This window comes from Scomber japonicus, chromosome 21 (assembly GCF_027409825.1).
Source record: "Scomber japonicus isolate fScoJap1 chromosome 21, fScoJap1.pri, whole genome shotgun sequence".
NCBI classification, from domain to species: domain Eukaryota; kingdom Metazoa; phylum Chordata; class Actinopteri; order Scombriformes; family Scombridae; genus Scomber; species Scomber japonicus.
The window spans coordinates 14,906,883-14,919,601 of record NC_070598.1 but is presented as its reverse complement, the minus strand read 5'-3'; the positions used below and the strand labels follow the sequence as shown (position 1 = coordinate 14,919,601).

Genomic DNA, 12,719 nt, shown 5'->3' with positions numbered 1-12,719 from the left:
TCTCCACAGAGCCCCCAGCCACACTGACTTATGATTTAATTGATTATCTACAGAATGAATGTTTTTCTCGCTGGGAACTTTGATGTCTAAATGATAAGTTATGGTAATTTGTAGATGGATCAGAAGGACTGCATTTGGAATATAGCCGTATTTCATCTGGCTGCTGTGGGAAAATGAGGGCTGTGATTTCTGGGCGGCTTTTTATTCAGGGGCAGACAGTGAACAGAAGTGAGATTAAAGACAAGTGACGTTGGTAACTGATGATACATTTAAGATTCACTTTGAGTCAAATGAGCGCTCCCTGTGCGTGAACAAGCTAATGCTCAAACAGCCAATTTATGGAACGTGAACTGTAAAAGGCCAGAAAATAATCCTTCTTTGTTCAATGACAAACACAAGAACTGCTTCACAGCCACACTGTTTTGCTCAATGTCGTCCTTGACTTCCTCTGCTGTTTTCACAAGAAGATTGAAATCCCTACTGCTTTTGTCTCCTTTTGCACCTTTTACAGAGCTGCACATCAGTTACATAGAAAAAGAAAGGGACAATGTGTGCTGTACAAGAATGTTGATTTGCTATCAAACCTATAAGACTGTCCAGTTGTATACTGAAAGAAAGGTTACATTATTTGAGTTTCAATCTTTGATTTCTCAAACACAAAAGCTGTAAACAAAGTTTCATTAACAGAAAGACTGCTCTAGAACTAATTAAAACCCATCACAATCCTTTTGTATGTGATGGAAGGAAACACTTGGCGTTCACCAAATTACAGATACATTTCTTAGATTGATTTCCCTAAAATTAACATTTCGGGAAGTACCTACATCTATTTACTTTCTTGACAAGTATTAGATGCGAAGATTGATGCCACTCTCATATTTATTCCTATAATATGTGGCTGGAGCCAGCAGCTGGTTAGCTTAGCTTAGCATAAAGGCTAGTTCCATTCGAAGGTTTTGTACGAAATGACATATAGTCGTTTTATGGGGTGGTTACTGCATCTTGGCTGGGCATAGTGAGTTCCTGAAGTCTCTGTTGCCTGGAAACCTTACATTGATGACAAGACACGCACACAGTATATTGAAGCTTTTACACGTTGTTGGCCTTCAGTCTCAAAGACTACCTCAAAGTCTCGGTAAATAAAACCAAATGCAGAGATCAATTAAAAAATGTTGCTCTGTAATTTGTTTGAACCAACCCTTTACCAAATGGGGCAGTATGTTTCATACTTAATCCAAAACATCCATTATTTTATGAATCATCGTTTCCTAATCCAGATGTTTTTTCTCAAGTCACATTTCCTGTTTTGTCTCATCTGACATGCTGCTACCACACAGCTTTGTTGTTCAATCACAAACACATTTCTACAAGTATTTATGTCACAAATTACCTGTCTTCTCAACTCTGGTCGGGGCAGACTCTGTACTGGGGGAAAAAACGTGTTTCTCTTTCCACAAGGTCAATAACTGATAGCCATAGAGCATCATCATCAGACACATTGACAGCTCAAAGCAGAGCTGTTGATGAATGACACCTCCCATTGGAAGGCAAAAGCTGAGAATGGTTCTGCATTGCAATTTTATGCAGTTAACTCCCTGAGATGCTTTAAAAAGTTACTTAAAAGTTAAATATCTAGAGTGAACAGGAATTTTGAGTATGAATTAACTCTCCCTTGCTGTCATTACTGTCTCCTCACATGGTCACATTGTGGTTCATGTGAGGTTAACGTAAGCCTGTAACCTTGGTAACATGATTTTGACATGTCATACAAGACGTAATCTGATGTTCAGTTACAGGAAAGCTGTGATTCTAAAGAGCAAAGAACCTACTTGGTTTGTCCAGTAAAATGGCTGACTTGTTTGTCCACTCGTATGCTTCAGTCCATGTTGGATTGCCTGCCAAGAAAAGCGGGGCTCGCTGTTTTGAGATCATTTTTCACTCTTCCCTCTCCATCAATTCACATCATTAGCCTGTAGCTGTCTAGCCAGTGTTCTCACTGAACCTCCAGGGAGACGTTAGCAACAACACTTCCAACACATCGTCGAACATATCTCAGAAAAAAAAAGAAAAAGAGGGGGGCTGGGGCTTGTGATTGGGAGCTGAGGATGAAGATGAATAACTACCTTTCATTCTCCCTACTCACACTGTGACTCACTGGGAAATTGTTGGAGACATTATAGATGCTTTCATAATCTTTTTCAAGTTTGTTGAGTAAGAAGTGTTATCATACACCGACGTGGTAGAAAAACAGGAAAATGAGATTATGTTTTCACAACTGCACATGTTTCCAATCCCAGCAGGATACATTTCCTCAGTGACCAAGAGCCTGAGGCTTAAAGACATTAGAGTTGACTCTGTAGCTCGCTCCCTCTCACTCTTTCCATCCTGTAATACACCTTAAGACAGGGTGCCCATTCATCTATACTTGCCCCGTCAGGAGATGCATTCCTTATGGCATGCTACATTTTAAAGGCCGTATAAACTCCCACATAGGTATATTAATTGTGTCCAACATCCTTGCCAGATAATGTAAAACATACTGAAGTTAAAAGAGGAAACAATCAGTTCTGTTCTGTTTTTCCTTCTTTTCCAGAAGGTCATGTGTTGTTTCTCAATTACAAGTTAACCCACAATAGATATTTAAGATTTTTTTTATCCACATCTGACAATGCATGTTGACATTTCAGCTAATGTGCCAGTATTCAGTCAACAGTAGTCTGCAGACAAAAAGATGAATTGATAGTGTTGATAACTGCTGTATATTTCACTGAGAAGTCAGCTGTAATTACTGTAATTCTAAAAGGCAAACTGAAATGTTTGGATCAGTCAAGAACTGTATAAACAGTTGCTGTACGCAGTTTGAAAGCACAAAGCAAGGTCTTCATCTACACTGAGCCAGGAGACAAATTCATTGCGTTATTCAGCATTTTTTAAGGTATTACAAAAACAAAACCACAATTTTTTCATTCCTTATGTGCAGAGGTTTGACAAGTCTCTCTCTCTCTCTCTCTCTCTCTCTCTCTCTCTCTCTCTCTCTCTCTCTCTCTCTCTCTCTCTCTCTCTCTCTCTCTCTCCACTCCCTCTGCTTTCTCCCAATTACACACACCCACAAACACACACACACTTTGGCAGGAGTTACAGTGCAGGCATAAGTGGAAAATAGTCTATGGGTTGGGGTAGTAGAGTAGGGGGAGCTGGTTTTTAAGGGGGAGCCCCCCCTCAAGATGTCTGACATGTTTCTGCAGGACCGCAGGCCACTGGCTGGCGTGGAGCACAGGCTTGTGGTGGGCTGTTAGTCTGCGTGAAGCTGGCATGGCCTCCCCTTCCCCTGCATCTGTTCCCCATTAGCAGAGCCGAGAGTATAAAGCAGGGAGCTGACAGGGGCTGGGAACACTCGAGTTGCTGACTGGATCATGGGGTTTACTATCTGGCTGTGCGTGCTCTGCCTGCAGGCGAGCCTGCTGTCACATGCCCTCGACTGTTCAGGAGCAACCCAAGGAGAGCTGTGTGTCAGTGGACAGACCGCAGACGAACAGGTAAGAGACATACTTTCTAATGGATGTGATAGTTAGGGAACCAAGGTTATCATTATGTATCAGCCCTCATCTGTGCTGTTTGTTGCTGCTTCAGGGGTAAGTGCAGCATGTTTGAGTCTATTTAAATATTGTTTTGAAAGAGCAAACTTACAAAACAATCCCTCTTCTCAAATAAAAGTGAAAAGGTTATATCGTTATCGGAAAGGAAGCCAGAGCACTTTCTGTAATGTCAGCTTTGAATCCCACTCCAATTCTGTCTGATATCAGGCAAATGTAAGTTGGCAGTGAGAGGGACTACATCACTAATGTTGAAGTTCAGAGTCAGTTTGATTTTAATTTTGAGGAAATGGTGTGTTTGACATTTTTTTCAATTACAGTGAATCTAGAAAATAGTTCTCTGCCTCTTTTGCAATCTATTTTTAAGTTGATTTAAAGTTTAAAGCTTTTAAAGCTTTAAACCAACATTTTCTCAATGTGATTGGCCTGGAGCTATATCAAGACACACATTATTACTTTTTATCACCTCATGAAAATAATAGTCATCTAAAATATAACACTATTCCTTCTTTTGGGTTTTTGTTCTTTTTATGACTAGTAGCACACTGGTAGTTTTTGCTCAGACACAGTGTGATTATTGTTTGTACAGAAGCTCAGTCAGAGGAAGCTTGTAACTCTCATGGAATGTAACTTCACTCCTTCGAAAGAGTCTGCTGTGACGATAATAGTGGTCAAGAGTGCGTTGGGATGGCAGGAGACGTGTACAGTCTAACCCTGACCTGTGGAGACATATAATTTGTTTTCTAACAGAAACAAAGCCTTATTGTAATGGTTTTTACAGCTGTTGTGCCACCGCATCAAAAAATACACCCACTGTGGAACAAAATCCTTTAGCTCCCTTTTCTTGGCTTTTCATGTGGCTGGCAGCTGTTATACTTCAAACTTGTGGTTAGCATTTTTCAGCGGACAGTCCTCATGTTCTGTCCAAAGTAATCATATTCATCTAGACGACAAATTCGACAGCTGCAAGACTGGAGCAGAGGATTCTCACCCACACATGAAAGAGTTTTCATTGGGAATGCTGCTCCATTTGAGTGAGTTTGTGCCACATATGTGCTTTCCTGCTGCAGTTATTTGTAATGTAATTACAGCATGCACAATTATAAGCTTCAAATGTGGTGGGAACTAACTAATACCAGAGACAGCTTCTTCTCAGACGCTACATTTGGTTTGGTTTATTGATGTTTGCCTGCTCCCACCAAAGTCACTTGTGTTTAGAATGGAGTGGAATTCATTAAAAGAGTCATTTAAAGGACTACTCAATATATAATGTCTCCAACAACAGAAATACAGATGGATTGTGGCAGGTTTTGCTTAATATCCTAAACAGACACATTCACATATGTACAGCAGGCAACTCAATTTCTGAGGTTGTCAAGACCCAGAAGATGACAGTTTACTTACATCCAGCAATGTTACCAGGTTTGGTGACTTGGAAGCAGAAGATTTGGTGTGTGTGTGTGTGTGTGTGTGTGTGTGTGTGTGTGTGTGTGTAGTGACTTAACTTAGACTGAGATACAACAACATGACTGGGTTCATCTGTGTCAGTGGACAATTTTCACACACTGAGCAAAACCAAACCAATGTGAAGTAAATATTTTATAACTCAGTACGATTCCCTGAATTATGCTGTAACATAAATCCACTTTTGCAGTAAAAAGCATAAAAGCAGCATAAGTGATTGAGTTTGTGATCCTTTTCTCTTCCCTTCCTCAGAATGATGATCAGAGGCAGCAGAGGGCGCTACCCTTAAAAGAAGGACTGGTATGTGCCACCACGTACATTAATACTATCTAGCATTAGATTATACTTAAATCTGAATTCTTTAGTTCAGGTGTTTCTGGGTTACACGTGACTGTATCATAGAAACTCCACTGTAGGCATACATGAGTGAAAAGACAATATGAGACCAGAAAGAAGACGCAGAGATGGACAATTACAGTAGATGTAGAAAGGGTAGGTTGGTCATTGAATCCAATCATTCTTATGCTGTAAATGCGCAATTACTTAAATCAGACCTAATTTAATATGGTGAGACTAGGGGTGTGACGAGATCTCGTGCCAAGAAGCTATAATTAAGGGGCGCACCAAAAAAAAAGAAAAAAAGAAAGACGATTGGTTTTCTATCGCTCATTTGCACTTCATATCTACTTTTTATACTGTCACGTGTGGATCATTAACCTTGTTTCAGCTTCTACCTGCTCAGAAGATCTCAGTCAAAAGTATGATATGAGGAGAGGGGCAGTGGTAAATTGACCTCAGGTCTCTACCACACTGAAAGCCTGAGGTAGGAGGAGCGGAGGAATCTAGCGCATCTATGGAAACCTAATGATGCAAAAAGTAAAATGAGTCACACTACCAAATTATAACACAATTTATATGTTGTTCTACTTGTGTGTTTATGTGATACAGGATTTGTGCAATTTACTTTTATTTCTGTGTTTTTTAATTAGCAATATGTTATAATAGGTGATAATTGGATTCTTTATTTAATTTATATTTATATATTAGAAATGTTTTCTACTCTTTATAATTTACTTTTTAGTATTTTCTGATTGTATCTAACTATCTAACTTTTGTATTTATGGTTGTTATTTCCATAAATACTAAAATGATCCATCTATAAAATGTCTATCTATATGGGGATACTGCATATGATAATTATATATTTAGAAAGTAGAACTGATTCATTACAAGACGATTAGTTAAAACATTTCGAAATGTATCTGCATTATTTCCATTTTGTGAATTTCAAATAAAAGAAAAGTCATGTATTTCCTTGTTGAAGGAAGTTTTCTTAAAAATATAGTTAAAATCTCGTCTTGTTTCGATCTCGTGAACCCAATATCATGTCTCGTCTCGTCTCGTGAGCTGAGTGTATCGTCACACCTCTAGGTGAGACCAGAGAAACTTGCTGTTTTCCACCCTGCTGACAGACTATAGCTTGATAAAGTGTTACTCTCAGATGACAAATATGACCGACCTGCAGCTTCACATACAGAAACATTGAGTAACATTATGCATATCCTTGAACCCCCCCCCCCCCCCCCCCCCCCCCCCCCCCCCCAGTTGTACAGTTATTGTGCCACAAAAGCACGGTGTTGAAAACTGAAACAATCATCAAAATGTAGGTCAACCGCAATCAGTGTAAGCACTTCAACTGGCAAATGATTGCAACGCAAATATTTTGTAGCTAGTGTAGTTGTCTTTGTTTTCAACAGAATGGAAAAAGAGAAATGGTAGGAAGTTATTATCCATTAGTGGAAAAAAATGTTTTATGTTATTTCCGCACTTATATAACTTGGAAAATAAAAGTAATGATGGAGTCAAAGCCCTGTGGTAGCGTAATAAATTTACCACAAAGTCCTAATTGGCAAACTGAAACCTGTTGTTTCTCAAAGTGACAGTCCATTTATTAGGAAAATGAGTGGATCAATCGCAGTTCCTCGTTTGTGTGCGGATCAATGTGAAATGCAGGAAATGGTGAGGCCAATGACAATAATAATTTTGCAGCTTCCTCTGGTCTAGTTCTGGAGTTTGACTGCCAATAAAACAAAAGAAACAGGACCTTTACAGACAAGAATAGGATGGTAAACACAGGACAGAGAGGGACATGACAAAGGAGGATGGAGCTGGACCAGACAGGATGGAAACAGAGCAGAACAGGGGAAAACAAACAGAATGAAGTGCACTTTGTCACACGGAGAGACGTGCAGGAGTTGTTGTTTCCTTCTGTGGCTGTGGATGTGGTTGTGACTGTCTCATCTTGTAGGTTTTCTTCAGACGTAAGAGACAGTTGGAGCATAGGGGTCCCACCCACGTGAGTCACTCCAGCCAGCCTGGGGCCGTCTCTGTCAAAGGCTTCCCTAACACTCTCATCCAGGTAAGAACACACTGTTAGTCACACAAGAGTCAGCAAGAGTGAGCAAGAGTGAGCAAGAGTGAGCAAAAGCCAAAAGCGGAGGAGGTGGGGACTGGTTTACTGTTGCTGCTCCTGCATGTTCAGAAGTTTTAGTCACTCTGTGGTGTGTTAAAAAAAAATAAAATATGATGCAGGGAAGCCAGACTCTGTAATCAATCACATTCATGTAGAATAATACTACACTGAGAGAGATATATAATCATGTGATGTTCTAAAGAGTGGGTTGGAAAGTGTGTGTATGTAATTTAGTGTATCAGTACATGTACTAATCCCTGTGTCTATGGTTTCCTAGGCTGATAGGTCCAGGAGACACTTGGCTCAAAATGCGACTAAGAAAAAGAACAAACGTAAATCCCGCGTCGGCTCCTTCTCCCTCCTTAGCAACGACAAGAAATCCACCCCCCTACAGGTGAGTCTCCATGGCAACCTTGAGTGGAGGAACAGCTGGGGCAAAGAGGCCGGATGTGCGAGCAGAGTTATAAGGCCACCTTGCTTAGTTTTATTGGATCAATTTGGTTTAATCTTTCAGGCACTTATCATACACAGAGCTCACGTCCTTGAAATTGATTTTTAGACATCAGCCAATCATTCAGACATTATCCTTTTAGGTCTTCAGTGGAAAATGTTCATCATTATCTCTTTCAGCATGGTGAAGTAAGTTGATTTCCCCAAGGAAATGTCACAGTAATAAAGAACTAACAAGTATGGAAATGTCTCCTCCAGGTGACCAGAGCAAAGAGACAGGTGAAAAACGAAATGCCCAAACGAGGGAAGTCAGGCCGTTCTGGGGCCTTCTCTGTTCTGGTAAGTTCCCCTACACACAAAATTACTACAAAACATTGGATGAATATTCATAAGATGTGTCCTTTGCTCCGCAGGGAGACCCGCAGATTGACGAACAGTCTGACCGACCCAAAAGAAGCATACGGAAGACAAATGCTGCAAAATGAAATGTTTTCTTCATTTTGGTACATCCCAACAAGGGGTGTGGACAACACAAATGTGTCCAGATGATACCAAAAAACAAACCGAGGATTGGTGGGAAAATTTGACATTTGGAATAAGAACTTTGGAATTGTCATGTGTGTATGTCCACTGTTACTGTTTTCTATTGTAAGCTTGTGCTAGCCTAGCTTACATTTATCAGCCAGTCTGCACTTATGGATACTTTTTATATACTATTTTAAGTTTTTAATATATAATTGCATGTCATGAAAACACATCACAAAAGATCCCATATTAATATTATAATTCATAATTTTGTTGTATTTTATCACAGATTCTTGAAGATTGGAGGTATATTTTTGCAGAAATATTTCTTGTATTGTTGTAACAGATTTCAATAAAGGTTTAGTAGACATATGGTGTACAAGTCTGGGCACTTTATGCTCAATTGGAGCCCTCTCTGAAATTGGATAATAGTTTTTACACTCCCGAGTGCCATTAAGAAATTGTATAACTCTTGTAGCAGTTCAGTCTTTCTCTCTTTCTTGCCCAGAATAACATGTTTCTCACACAGGGACCTGCAAAACTGATTCTTAAAATTAAGTATCAGCACTAAGTCCCCAATTATAGATGGCTAGTGTTGTTAGTGTGGTGCATGGTTGGCAAAGATGGCAGTAGGATAAACCAGCAGGAACCTCTTTTTAGTAGAGAGGAAAACTAATTCATTTACATTACAGCAGCCAAGGGCAAATAGCCTGCGTGTCAAAGAGAAAAAAAATCTAAATGTAGTTCAGACCATCTGTTTCAGGAGTCAAACTTTGTCTATTTAAATACCTTGTGTCATTTTTAATTCATTTGGCCAGAAATGGAAACACAGTATGGTCTGGACCAGAAGATTGGTTTGAGTATTTCTGCAGGACACTGACGTCAATATATGCACAAAATCAGATCTTTACGAGCAGCTCTGCAACTGGGTGTCTACCTATTTACAGCCTATCAGAATGGACTGACATTAAACAAATTACCTGTGAAACAAGACAGTGTAGCTGAGTGCTGAGTGGTTGCTGGGTTAAAAATAAAAGCAGCCAAACTGATATCTAAAACTGTACTCAGGCCCACACAAAGTGAAGCCACCAGAAAATACAGAGTGTGAGGCAATCTGATGAGGAAAATGAGCCTGTGCAAAAGTGCAAGACAATCTAAGTGAACAGGATGACTCATCCTCCGCTCATTTACTAATCAAAGCCCTCAGCTCGTGACGTAGGTATGCAGTACTCACAGTGTAATTTTTACGGCTTTACAGACACAAACACAGAGAAAAAGAAAATTAACACAACAAAATGTTATTTATAAACTCGGCATTTTCCTTGAAGCGCATAATTGAGGCTGAATATGCTTCAGCAGCTCCCCCTGGGAGCACGGAGGGAATATAGACAAGTGTAAGGTCCAAAGCTGATGACCCTGCCGTCAGATAACCTGGATTAGCCGGTTGTGAGCTGTCACACCGTCGTCTTGGTGACAAACCACCCCATGGATGCCATTCTGATTTCTCTGAAACAGCAATGCTCAGATGGCCACGGTCTTATTATTCCTATTTAGAAGCAACAGGAGAGACACAGCCTCAGTCATCTGTCATCATCTCTGCAACCACACACACACACACACACACACACTGTGCTGTGACAGCTGCCAGCACGGTATCACTGACTCTACCCTTGGGCTAATGCATCCTGGGAAACTCCTCCGTTGATGAGCTGATGGAACAAGGCAAAAGTGTCCGAGTGTGTGCATCAGTCGCAGGCAGCTCACACACAAACAGATCCTTCCCACAAAGCAATATTACTGCTCACAGACACCTCATAAAGAGAAATCAGCCATATAAACTCATTTTCTCTGGTGATGTAAATGTTAAATAAAGACTCACTCTTCAATATGAACATGTGTCACCATGTGTGGTCAACACAAAGAGAATCCTTATAGCTTTTCTCCAGTCATTTGTGGTTGTGTAATGGTGTGTGGCATTGTTTCCACTTTCCTTTGGATTCAGGCATTGCCTTGAGAACAAAGCTGGCAATAATCACTCCTAACAGAATCATCTAAAAGCCTTCAATCTATAGGATTGTGGTAGGAAATGGTGCAAGCGTAGTGATATGTCAGAATTTCCCATAGAAGGTCACGTTCACATGTACTTAGTGGCTTAGAGTCAGCATCCTTTTCAGGCACTGGAAACCACTGCGTAAGTATTAGTTTCTTGTTGACAGGAGTATCTCATCCCAAACAACATGCGATGTGGGATGAAGACAGTCAAAAACAAGTTCTACATTAGCAGAAGGAAGAAACGTATCCTGAAGGATGATGGGTTCAACTCTGAGACAGGAACTACTCTGTAATCTTGCAGAACCATTCCGTATTGAAGCAGTTTATACCATGTTCTTTATTTTTTATCATAAATGAATCATAGTGTTGTTTAAAGGATAATTCAAGCTTATTACAACATGGGTCTTATTTTTGTAGCTTTAGCCTTAGCCATCACTTTTTTTATTGTTATAACAACATTCTCATCACCAAGATGGTGATGCAGCAATATTGAAGTTTGATGGGGTGCAACATTAGCAGTCGGGTGATCATAAAAAACTCCAGTTTAGCCAAATTTAGCCTTGTTCCAGATTAGGTCTGGTGTTGTGCTCACTAATGGCCATTTTAGTTACAGAAACATTTCAATGTTCAGAACTTAGTGGGCATGATTAAGAACTTGGATGTCATCTTAGCTACATTCATGGAAAGAAAAATGGGGACAATTGTGGATGACGCAGCTGTCCAAGTTATTTTCTTTCAAGTTACAGAATTAGCAACTATGACATTAACTCATTTATTTGATTAATGTGAAAAACTTTAAGCTAACTGCTACAAGCAGTAACTCAAATTGACAGCTGAAGGGATACATCATTCACTACTGATTGGTTAGAGCAAAACAACCCCAACCCAACAGAAATGATCATGGGAACTATAAAAAATGGCACACACTGTGTTAAACTGAAATGTTACTTTAACTTCCCACCATCAAGCCTTGACAGTAGTGAATATAACAAGATTTATTTATGGTTGACAGCCAAGAAAAGGTATTCCCTACTCAGTATTCCTGGAATAGTTCTTCTCTTCTATTCTCTTTTCAAGCTGACCTCAGACTGTGACCGCGCTTTCAGGCTGAATTTGGCTCCTTCTCTTCATCTCCTGCCACTTCCCATCAGATCAGATACAGGGCGTTGGCTGTCTTCCCTCACTCGTGTCACTCCTCTCTGGCCTGACATCACCTCCCACAAACAGCCTCCCTAACTTGGCCTGTCAAAACGTCCCCCAATGGCTGTCACAGTGGCCCGGCCCTGTCACAGCACACAGGCCCTAATGAAGAAAAGACAGAGAAAGAGAGAGATGCAGAGATGCATGTGTAATATGTGTAACTCCTCACTAACAGTGTTGTGATGTCAGCTCGATACATCAGCCTGCTGACCTTTCAACATGTATAGCAACAGGGAGGAAGGGGTGGATTTATGGGCCAATGCAGAATTCATTGACTTTTGCTGGCTCTGTTAGGCTCTTCGTATAAACAAAGCCTCGGTCTACACATCCAGAGGCTGTCTGCCACCTACAATCCCTTTGTTTTGTCACTAAAATATCTTCAAATTTACATGAAACTATTATCATTCATACATTAATTTGAACGTCTTAATGATATAATCATATGGTGTTCCTTGTAACTGGCATTATACATTGTACATATAGATTATTGACAACCATGATCATAGCTGGATGCTAGGCGACCTTGAGGCAACAATTTGTTGTTAGGTCCTTAGTGACACCTCCAGAAACCCAGAAACAAACGAGTAGTCCTGTGCTGGGATAATACTACCTGGCACCAGAATGTATTGCCTTTTAGCTTCAAACTAGAAGAAGTCCACTGCCATAACATTAGGTTTAATGATGCATCCATCTTTGTGGGTTTTTTTTAGTTAGCCTAGTTTATTGGTGCAAATTCTTTAACAAATTTGCAGCTAATTTGGGGAAATACACTTCTTTGCTTTCATGGTGCAAGTCATATGAGTAGATAAGAGAGTGATATTGAAGACAATAAATAAGAGTTTTTACCTTTAATGAGAGTAGTACAGTCAGTTGGTGTGGAGTGACTGGGGTTCTGGGGTCTGCTTTTCTTGGTTGTCAGTGTAGCCTTGGCCATATTTACAAAATTACTCATCAACATAAAA

General features: G+C 40.1%; 1 protein-coding gene across 1 annotated transcript; it reads left to right on the top strand.

The window, feature by feature from the left end:
* Positions 1 to 3,272: 3,272 nt before the first annotated feature.
* Positions 3,273 to 8,875, top strand: si:dkey-12l12.1 (uncharacterized). The gene is made up of 6 exons (XM_053342563.1): positions 3,273 to 3,536; positions 5,310 to 5,357; positions 7,366 to 7,476; positions 7,808 to 7,924; positions 8,239 to 8,319; positions 8,394 to 8,875. The coding sequence occupies exons 1-6, from the start codon at positions 3,414 to 3,416 to the stop codon at positions 8,463 to 8,465; spliced, it is 552 nt and encodes a 183-aa protein (XP_053198538.1). The 5' UTR covers positions 3,273 to 3,413; the 3' UTR covers positions 8,466 to 8,875.
* The last annotated feature ends 3,844 nt before the right edge of the window (positions 8,876 to 12,719 follow it).

Coding starts and splice junctions, on each gene's coding strand:
- si:dkey-12l12.1 (XM_053342563.1), top strand. CDS start 3,414: ATGGGGTTTACTATCTGGCTGTGCGTGCTCTGCCTGCAGGCGAGCCTG. Junction 7,477..7,807: donor TCCCTAACACTCTCATCCAG/GTAAGAACACAC, acceptor ATGGTTTCCTAG/GCTGATAGGTCCAGGAGACA. Junction 7,925..8,238: donor AGAAATCCACCCCCCTACAG/GTGAGTCTCCAT, acceptor TGTCTCCTCCAG/GTGACCAGAGCAAAGAGACA.